Source organism: Lampetra fluviatilis, chromosome 67 (assembly GCF_964198595.1).
Source record: "Lampetra fluviatilis chromosome 67, kcLamFluv1.1, whole genome shotgun sequence".
In the NCBI taxonomy this organism is placed as follows: domain Eukaryota; kingdom Metazoa; phylum Chordata; class Hyperoartia; order Petromyzontiformes; family Petromyzontidae; genus Lampetra; species Lampetra fluviatilis.
The window spans coordinates 2,177,359-2,189,858 of record NC_136341.1 but is presented as its reverse complement, the minus strand read 5'-3'; the positions used below and the strand labels follow the sequence as shown (position 1 = coordinate 2,189,858).

Sequence of the window (12,500 nt, the reverse complement as noted above, 5' to 3'; positions counted from 1 at the left end):
TGGGTCTCTGTGTGTCTCTGTGGGTCTCTGTGTGTCTCTCTTTGTGGGTCTCTGTGTGTCTCTGTGGGTCTCTGTGGGTCTCTGTGGGTCTCTGTGTGTCTCTGTGGGTCTCTGTGTGTCTCTCTTTGTGGGTCTCTGTGTGTCTCTGTGGGTCTCTGTGTGTCTCTGTGTGTCTCTGTGTGTCTCTGTGGGTCTCTGTGTGTCTCTGTGGGTCTCTGTGTGTCTCTGTGGGTCTCTGTGTGTCTCTGTGTGTCTCTGTGTGTCTCTGTGGGTCTCTGTGTGTCTCTGTGGGTCTCTGTGTGTCTCTGTGGGTCTCTGTGTGTCTCTGTGGGTCTCTGTGTGTCTCTGTGGGTCTCTGTGTGTCTCTGTGGGTCTCTGTGTGTCTCTGTGGGTCTCTGTGTGTCTCTGTGGGTCTCTGTGTGTCTCTGTGGGTCTCTGTGTGTCTCTGTGGGTCTCTGTGTGTCTCTGTGGGTCTCTGTGTGTCTCTGTGGGTCTCTGTGTGTCTCTGTGGGTCTCTGTGTGTCTCTGTGGGTCTCTGTGTGTCTCTGTGGGTCTCTGTGTGTCTCTGTGGGTCTCTGTGTGTCTCTGTGGGTCTCTGTGTGTCTCTGTGGGTCTCTGTGTGTCTCTGTGGGTCTCTGTGTGTCTCTGTGGGTCTCTGTGTGTCTCTGTGGGTCTCTGTGTGTCTCTGTGGGTCTCTGTGTGTCTCTGTGTGTCTCTGTGTGTCTCTGTGTGTCTCTGTGGGTCTCTGTGTGTCTCTGTGGGTCTTTGTGGGTCTCTGTGTGTCTCTGTGGGTCTCTGCGTGTCTCTCTTTGTGGGTCTCTGTGTGTCTCTGTGGGTCTCTGTGTGTCTCTCTTTGTGGGTCTCTGTGTGTCTCTGTGGGTCTCTGTGTGTCTCTGTGGGTCTCTGTGTGTCTCTGTGGGTCTCTGTGGGTCTCTGTGGGTCTCTGTGGGTCTCTGTGTGTCTCTGTGTGTCTCTGTGGGTCTCTGTGTGTCTCTGTGGGTCTCTGTGTGTCTCTCTTTGTGGGTCTCTGTGTGTCTCTGTGGGTCTCTGTGTGTCTCTGTGGGTCTCTCTTTGTATCTCTCTGCACCTCGCCTCTACGTGCACCTGTACGCATCTCTGCGCACGTCGCTGCTACGCCTGATCTCCGTGCGTGTCTGTGCGTGTCCGTGCGTGTCCGTGCGTGTCCGTGCGTGTCCGTGCGTGTCCGTGCGTGTCCGCGCGTGTCCGTGCGTGTCCGTGCGTGTCCGCGCGTGTTCGTGCGTGTCCGCGCGTGTCCACGCGTGTCCGTGCGTGTCTACGCGTGACCCCGACAGAGTACAGCCACTTCGAGGCGAAGATCCACGACCTTCGAGAGCAGATGATGAATAGTAGCCTCAGCACCGGCTCTGGGTCGCTCAAGACCAGTCAGAAGCGCTCCCTCTATGTCCGGTAAGAGGAGGGACCCCCTCCTGCCCACCTCCTCCTCTGCCTTAGGCACGAACCCACGACCTCCTGTAGACCAGGCGAGGTAGTCAACATCTCCTGGCCACCGTGATGATGATGATGAGAGAGAGAGACGCAGACTCCAAATATACAGCAGCAGCAGCAGGCATCGTCAGGGTCAGGGTAGAACCCACGACATCCTGTATACCAAGCAAGGTAGTTAACATCTCTTAGCCACCGTGATGATGATGAGAGAGAGACGCAGACTCCAAATATACAGCAGCAGGCACCGTCAGGGTCGGAATCGAACCCACGACCTCCCGCGCACCAGGCGAGGTAGTTAACATCTCCTGGCCACCGTGATGATGATGAGAGAGAGAGAGAGACACAGACTCCACATATACAGCAGCAGCAGGCGTCGTCAGGGTCGGGGATCGAACCCACGACCTCCTGTAGACCAGGCGAGGTAGTTAACATCTCCTGGCCACCGTGATGATGATGAGAGACGCAGACTTCACATATACAGCAGCAGGCATCGTCAGGGTCGGGATCGAACCCATGAACCTCATGTATACCAGGCGAGGTAGTCAACATCTCCTAGCCACCGTGATGATGATGAGAGAGAGAGAGAGACGCAGACTCCACATATACAGCAGCAGGCACCGTCAGGGTCGGGGATCGAACCCACGACCTCCTGTAGACCAGGCGAGGTAGTCAACATCTCCTAGCCACCGTGATGATGATGATGAGAGAGAGAGACACGCAGACTCCACACATATACAGCAGCAGCAGGCGTCGTCAGGGTCGGGGATCGAACCCACGACCTCCCGCGCACCAGGCGAGGTGGTCAACATCTCTTTGAATTGCAACTCTCGCTCCTCTGCGGGACGTCCGTCAAACAACACAAAAACAACACGACCGGGCCGCAGCGAGTACAGCAACATTCTCCGGCGCGCGTCGTGAGTTTCGCCCGTGACACGGACATTCACCTGCCGTGTTGCCAGGGCGCTGTTCGACTACGACCGCTCCAAAGACAGCGGCCTGCCCAGCCAGGGCCTGAGCTTCCGCTTTGGCGACATCCTGCACGTGCTCAACGCCTCGGACGACGAGTGGTGGCAGGCGCGGCGCGTCACGGCCGACGGGGAGAGCGACAGCATCGGGGTGGTGCCCAGCAAGCGCCGGTTAGCACGGGGGGCTGGCACGGGCTGGCACGGGCTGGCACGGGCTGGCACGGGGGGCTGGCACGGGCTGGCACGGGCTGGCACGGGGGGCTGGCACGGGCTGGCACGGGCTGGCACGGGGGGCTGGCACGGGCTGGCACGGGCTGGCATGGGCTGGCATGGGGGGCTGGCACGGGCTGGCACGGGCACTCTTACTGCCATACAACGCACGCTCACGGCCATATACACACTCGCACTCGCACGCACGTACACACGCAGATACGTACACATACGCATCACATACGCACACACAGGTACACGTACGCACGCACGCACACGTACACACGCACGCACGCACGCACACGTACACACGCACGCACACACATGAGCACACGCGTACACACGCACGCACGCACACACGCACTCACACAGATACACACGCACGCACACACATGAGCGCACGCACGCACGTACACACGCACGTACACACGCACGTACACACGCACGTACACACACACGTACACACGCACGTACACACGCACGTACACACGCACGCACGTACACACACACACGTACACACGCACGTACACACACACGTACACACGCACACGTACACACGCACGTACACACACACGTACACACGCACACGTACACACGCACGTACACACACACGTACACACGCACGCACGTACACACACACGCACGTACACACGCACGTACACACGCACGTACACACATGAGCGCACGCACGCACGTACACACGCACGTACACACGCACGTACACACGCACGTACACACACACGTACACACACACGTACACACGCACGTACACACGCACGCACGTACACACACACACGTACACACGCACGTACACACACACGTACACACGCACACGTACACACGCACGTACACACACACGTACACACGCACACGTACACACGCACGTACACACACACGTACACACGCACGCACGTACACACACACGCACGTACACACGCACGTACACACGCACGTACACACATGAGCGCACGCACGCACGTACACACGCACGTACACACGCACGTACACACACACGTACACACACACGTACACACGCACGTACACACGCACACGTACACACGCACGTACACACACGCACGTACACACACACGTACACACGCACGTACACACACACGTACACACGCACGTACACACGCACACGTACACACGCACACGTACACACGCACGTACACACACACGTACACACGCACGCACGTACACACACACACGTACACACGCACGTACACACACACGTACACACGCACACGTACACACGCACGTACACACACACGTACACACGCACACGTACACACGCACGTACACACACACGTACACACGCACGCACGTACACACACACGCACGTACACACGCACGTACACACGCACGTACACACGCACGTACACACGCACACACGCACGCACACACGCACGTACACACACACGTACACACACACGCACACGTACACACGCACGTACACACACACGTACACACACACGCACACGTACACACGCACGTACACACACACGTACACACGCACGTACACACGCACGCACGCACGTACACACGCACGTACACACGCACGTACACACACACGTACACACACACGCACGTACACACGCACGTACACACACGTACACACGCACGTACACACGCACACACACACGTACACACGCACGTACACACACACGTACACACACACGCACGTACACACGCACGTACACACGCACACACACACGTACACACGCACGTACACACGCACGTACACACACACGTACACACGCACGTACACACGCACGTACACACGCACGTACACACGCACGTACACACGCACGTACACACGCACGTACACACGCACGTACACACGCACGTACACACACACGTACACACACACGCACGTACACACGCACGTACACACGCACACACACACGTACACACGCACGTACACACGCACACACACACGTACACACGCACGTACACACGCACGTACACACACACGTACACACACACGTACACACGCACGTACACACACACGTACACACACACGTACACACACACGTACACACGCACGTACACACACACACACACGTACACACGCACGTACACACACACGTACACACGCACGTACACACACACGTACACACACACACGTACACACACACGTACACACACACACACACGTACACACGCACGTACACACGCACGTACACACGCACGTACACACGCACGTACACACACACGTACACACACACGTACACACGCACGTACACACGCACGTACACACACACGTACACACACACGTACACACGCACGTACACACACACGTACACACGCACGTACACACGTACACACACACGTACACACACACGTACACACACACGTACACACACACGTACACACACACGTACACACACACGTACACACACACGTACACACGCACGTACACACACACGTACACACGCACGTACACACGTACACACACACGTACACACACACGTACACACACACGTACACACACACGTACACACACACGTACACACACACGTACACACGCACGTACACACGCACGCACACACGCACGTACACACGCACGTACACACACACGTACACACACACGTACACACACACGTACACACACACGTACACACACACACGTACACACACGCACGTACACACGCACGTACACACGCACGTACACACACACGTACACACACACGTACACACGCACGTACACACACACGTACACACACACGTACACACACACGTACACACACACGTACACACACACGTACACACACACACGTACACACACGCGTACACACACACGTACACACGCACGTACACACGCACGTACACACACACGTACACACACACGTACACACACACACGTACACACGCACGTACACACACACGTACACACGCACGTACACACGCACGTACACACACACGTACACACACACGTACACACACACGTACACACACACGTACACACACACGTACACACGCACGTACACACACACGTACACACGCACGTACACACGTACACACACACGTACACACACACGTACACACACACGTACACACACACGTACACACGCACGTACACACACACGTACACACGCACGTACACACACACGTACACACGCACGTACACACGTACACACACACGTACACACACACGTACACACACACGTACACACGCACGTACACACACACGTACACACGCACGTACACACGTACACACACACGTACACACACACGTACACACACACGTACACACACACGTACACACACACGTACACACGCACGTACACACGCACGCACACACGCACGTACACACGCACGTACACACACACGTACACACACACGTACACACGCACGTACACACACACGTACACACGCACGCACACACGCACGTACACACGCACGTACACACACACGTACACACACACGTACACACGCACGTACACACGCACGCACACACGCACGTACACACGCACGTACACACACACGTACACACACACGTACACACGCACGTACACACACACGTACACACGCACGTACACACACACACGTACACACGCACGTACACACACACGTACACACACACGCACACACGCACGTACACACACACGTACACACGCACGTACACACACACGTACACACACACGCACACACGCACGTACACACGCACGTACACACACACGTACACACACACGTACACACGCACGTACACACACACGTACACACGCACGTACACACGCACGTACACACACACGTACACACGCACGTACACACGCACGTACACACGCACGTACACACACACGTACACACACACGCACACACACACGCACACACGCACGTACACACGCACGTACACACGTACACACACACGTACACACACACGCACACACACACGCACACACGCACGTACACACACACGTACACACGCACGTACACACACACGTACACGCACACACGTACACGCACACGTACACACGCACGTACACACGCACGTACACACGCACGTACACACACACGTACACACGCACGTACACACACACGTACACACGCACGCACACACACACGTACACGCACACGTACACGCACACGTACACGCACGTACACACACACGTACACACGCACGTACACACACACGTACACACACACGTACACACGCACGTACACACGCACGCACACACGCACGTACACACGCACGTACACACACACGTACACACGCACGTACACACACACGTACACACACACGTACACACACACGTACACACACACGCACACACACACGTACACACACACGTACACACGCACGTACACACACACGTACACACGCACGTACACACACACGCACGCACACACGTACGCACACACGCACGCACACACGTACACACACACGTACACACACACGTACACACACACGTACACACACACGTACACACACACGCACGCACACACGTACACACACACGTACACACACACGTACACACACACGTACACACACACGTACACACACACGCACGCACACACGTACACACACACGTACACACGCACGTACACACGCACGTACACACACGCACGTACACACGCACGTACACACACACACGTACACACGCACGTACACACACACGTACACGCACGCACGTACACACGTACACACGCACGTACACACACACGTACACACGCACGTACACACGCACGTACACACACACGTACACACACACGTACACACACACGTACACACACGCACGTACACACGCACGTACACACACACGTACACACGCACGTACACACACACGTACACGCACGCACGTACACACGTACGTACACACACGCACACACGTACACACACACACACGTACACACACACACACGTACACACGTACGTACACACGCACGTACACACGTACGTACACACACGCACGTACACACGTACGTACACACACGCACGTACACACACGCACGTACACACGCACGTACACACGTACGTACACACGCACGTACACACGTACGTACACACACACACGTACACACGTACGTACACACACGCACGTACACACACGCACGTACACACGCACGTACACACGCACGTACACACGTACGTACACACACGCACGTACACACACGCACGTACACACACACGTACACACGCACGTACACGCGCACGTACACACACGCACGTACACACACGCACGTACACACGCACGTACACACGCACGTACACACGCACGTACACACGCACGTACACACGCACGTACACACGCACGTACACACACACGTACACACACACGTACACACGCACGTACACACGCACGTACACACACACTTACACACACACGTACACACACACGTACACACACACGTACACACGCACGTACACACGCACGCACACACACACGTACACACGCACGTACACACACACGTACACACACACGTACACACGCACGTACACACGCACGTACACACACACGTACACACACACGTACACGCGCACGTACACACGCACGTACACACACACGTACACACGCACGTACACACGCACGTACACACACACGTACACACACACGTACACGCGCACGTACACACGCACGTACACACGCACGTACACACGCACGTACACACACACGTACACGCGCACGTACACACGCACGTACACACACACGTACACACACACGTACACACACACGTACACACGCACGTACACACGCACGTACACACACACGCACGTACACACACTGGAACCCCGTCTCCGCCCCCGCGTGTCGCAGGGTGGAGCGGAAGGAGCGAGCGCGGCTCAAGACGGTGAAGTTCAACTCCAAGGCGGACACCTCGGACACGAGAGGGGGGGTGAGTGACACCGCGTCGCCATCACCGAGATCATCGCCATCATCATCGCCATCACCGAGATCATCGCCATCATCGTCACCATCACCGTGATCATCGCCATCATCATCGCCATCACCGAGATCATCGCCATCATCATCGCCATCACCGAGATCATCGCCATCATCATCGCCATCACCGAGATCATCGCCATCATCATCGCCATCACCGAGATCATCGCCATCATCATCGCCATCACCGAGATCATCGCCATCATCATCGCCATCATCATCGCCATCACCGAGATCATCGCCATCATCATCGCCATCACCGAGATCATTGCCATCATCGTCGCCATCACCGAGATCATCGCCATCATCATCGCCATCACCGAGATCATCGCCATCATCATCGCCATCACCGAGATCATTGCCATCATCGTCGCCATCACCGAGATCATCGCCATCATCATCGCCATCACCGAGATCATCGCCATCATCGTCACCATCACCGTGATCATCGCCATCATCATCGCCATCACCGAGATCATTGCCATCATCGTCACCATCACCGAGATCATCGCCATCATCATCGCCATCACCGAGATCATTGCCATCATCGTCGCCATCACCGAGATCATCGCCATCATCATCGCCATCACCGAGATCATCGCCATCATCGTCACCATCACCGTGATCATCGCCATCATCATCGCCATCACCGAGATCATCGCCATCATCGTCACCATCACCGAGATCATCGCCATCATCATCGCCATCACCGAGATCATCGTCATCATCACCGAGATCATCGCCATCATCATCGCCATCACCGAGATCATCGCCATCATCGTCACCATCACCGAGATCATTGCCATCATCATCGCCATCACCGTGATCATCGCCATCATCGTCACCATCACCGAGATCATTGCCATCATCATCGCCATCACCGAGATCATCGCCATCATCGTCACCATCACCGTGATCATCGCCATCATCGTCACCATCACCGTGATCATCGCCATCATCGTCACCATCACCGAGATCATTGCCATCATCATCGCCATCACCGAGATCATCGCCATCATCATCGCCATCACCGTGATCATCGCCATCATCGTCACCATCACCGAGATCATTGCCATCATTATAGCCATCACCGTGATCATCACCATCATCGTCACCATCACCGTGATCATCGCCATCATCGTCACCATCACCGTGATCATCGCCATCATCATCGCCATCACCGTGATCATCGCCATCATCGTCACCATCACCGAGATCATTGCCATCATCATCGCCATCACCGAGATCATCGCCATCATCGTCACCATCACCGTGATCATCGCCATCATCATCGCCATCACCGTGATCATCGCCATCATCGTCACCATCACCGAGATCATTGCCGTCACCATCACCGAGATCATCGCCATCATCGTCACCATCACCGAGATCATCGCCATCATCGTCACCATCACCGAGATCATTGCCGTCACCATCACCGAGATCATTGCCGTCACCATCACCGAGATCATTGCCGTCACCATCACCGAGATCATTGCCGTCACCATCACCGAGATCATTGCCGTCACCATCACCGAGATCATCGCCATCATCATCACCATCACCGAGATCATTGCCGTCACCATCACCGAGATCATCGCCATCATCATCACCATCACCGAGATCATTGCCGTCACCATCACCGAGATCATTGCCGTCACCATCACCGAGATCATTGCGGGTGTGTGCAGGTGTGTGTGGGTGTGTGTAGGTGCGGGTGTGCGGGTGTAGGTGCGCGTGTGCGGGTGTGTGTGGGTGTGCGGGTGGGTGTGGGTGGGTGTGTGCGGGTGTATGTGCGGGTGTGTGCGGGTGTGTGTGGGTGTGTGGGTGGGTGCAGGTGTGTGTGCGTGCGGGTGTGTGGGTGCGGGTGTATGTTGCGGGTGTGTGTGGGTGTGTGTAGGTGCGCGTGTGCGTGCGGGTGTGTGTGGGAGCGGGTGGGTGTGGGTGTGTGTGGGTGGATGTGTGTGGGTGTGTGTGTGTGGGTGTGTGTAGGTGCGCGTGTGCGGGTGTGTGTGGGGGTGTATGCGTGCGGGTGTGTGTGGGTGGATGTGTGTGTGTGGGTGTGTGTGGGTGTGCGGGTGTGTGGGTGGGTGCGGGTGGGTGCGGGTGTGTGTGGGTGGATGTGTGTGGGTGGATGTGTGTGGGTGTGTGGGTGGGTGTGTGTGTGGGTGTGTGTGTCTGCGTGCGGGTGGGTGTGCGTGGGTGTGTGCGGGGGTGTGGGTGTGTCTGTGTGTGCGGGTGTGTGTGTGTGCGGGTGTGCGGGTATGTGGGTGTGTGTGTGTGGGTGGGTGGGTGGGTGTGTGTGGGTGTGTGTGGGTGGGTGTGGGTTTGGTGCGTGTGGGTGTGGGGGTGTGTGTGGGGGTGTGTGTGTGTGTGGGTGTGTGTGTGAGGGGGTGTGTTAGGGTTAAACGATGAATCGATTTCAAATCGAAATCGCAATTTGAAACAACGCGATTCGCAAATCGAAAAAGGCTGCGATTTTTTGCGATTTGAAAAGTCCGATTGCTTTCTTATTGGAATAGTTTTATTTTGTATTATTATTAAAACTTTATTTAGTTAACTGAACAATTGTTCTATGTTTGATTGTTCTATTTCAATTAAAGCATTTTAATAAATACGTGTTTGGAGCAATTCATATATTTTAACTTCTCATCTCTTGCATTGGAATATTTCGAGCGGTTCATACCTTGATGGTATCACGTGGTAATGCTCCACATTGAATGTTGAACTGAAGCTTGGCATTTTAACAACTTAACACAACTGTTTTGTTGTCAGAAATAAGTAATGTTTAAAACAACCTGTAAAAAACACGCTTTAATGAAATGTACCGTAATACCATTGGAACCTCCTTTGCCAGTAGGAAAACATGGTAATTGGTGATAATTGTTTTTTTACCCTTCTATCTGGCAACAAAACTGACACCTTTTTTACAAGGAGTCATGTTTGCATAGACCGCAATACCTGCGGTCGGAATGCAAACAAAAAACACAACTCTGATAATGTATGCACTGTCCTTGAAGTTGATTGGTCCACACCCGAGACAGCTTTCCTTAGAGCCTAGTCTCACATGGTGTTGGACCAGATGACGCCAAAAGGGCGCACAACTCAAAGACAATGCACCATCAGAGTATGAGAGCTCGGGGTTAAGCATTTACATAATTTGAACCTCATTTGCCAGATAGAAGGGTAAAAAAACAATTATCATATTTTGCTACTGGCAAAGGAGGTTCCAATGGTGTAAATGCTTGCCCCGAGCTCTCATACTCTGATGGTGCGTTGTCTTTGAGTTGTGCGCCCTTTTGGCGTCATCTGGTCCAACACCATGTGAGACTAGGCTCTAAGGAAAGCTGTCTCGGGTGTGGACCAAACAACTTCAAGGACAGTGCATACATTATCAGAGTTATGTTTTTTGTTTGCATTTCGACTGCAGGTATTGTGGTCTATGCAAACATGACTCCTTGTAAAAAGGTGTCAGTTTCGTTGCCAGATAGAAGGGTAAACAACCAATTATCATATTTTTACTGGCAAATGAGGTTCCCATGGTGAAGGTACCATGATGTTGCTGCTCTCACCCCGAGCTCTCGTTACAAAACAACTAAAATGTGACCGCGAATCACATCGCAATATCTGTCAGAATGATCGCAATGAGAGGTTTTCCCCAAATCGTTGAGCGTTGGCGCGTGGTCGGCTGGGGTTTGCTGCGCTGTGTGTGACGTGCTGTGTGTGACGTGCTGTGTGTGACGTGCTGTGTGTGACGTGCTGTGTGTGACGTGCTGTGTGTGACGTGCTGTGTGTGACGTGGTGTGTGTGACGTGCTGTGTGTGACGTGCTGTGTGTGACGTGCTGTGTGTGACGCGCTGTGTGTGACGCGCTGTGTGTGACGTGCCGTGTGACGTGCTGTCTGACATGCTGTGTGTGACGCGCTGTGTGACGTGCTGTGTGTGACGTGCTGTGTGTGACGTGGTGTGTGTGACGT

The 12,500-nt window shown here is 54.8% G+C and overlaps 1 protein-coding gene across 7 annotated transcripts in view; it reads left to right on the top strand.

The window, feature by feature from the left end:
• The window catches only part of LOC144952365 (disks large homolog 1-like), a 209,621-nt gene that overhangs the window by 170,478 nt on the left and 26,643 nt on the right, over positions 1-12,500 (top strand). For all 7 annotated transcript variants that reach the window (XM_078882753.1, XM_078882750.1, XM_078882749.1 and 4 more), the window contains 3 exons: positions 1,314-1,428; positions 2,427-2,603; positions 8,399-8,477. In XM_078882753.1, coding sequence (XP_078738879.1) covers positions 1,314-1,428; positions 2,427-2,603; positions 8,399-8,477 — 371 coding nt within the window. The remainder of the gene's footprint in view (positions 1-1,313; positions 1,429-2,426; positions 2,604-8,398; positions 8,478-12,500) is intronic.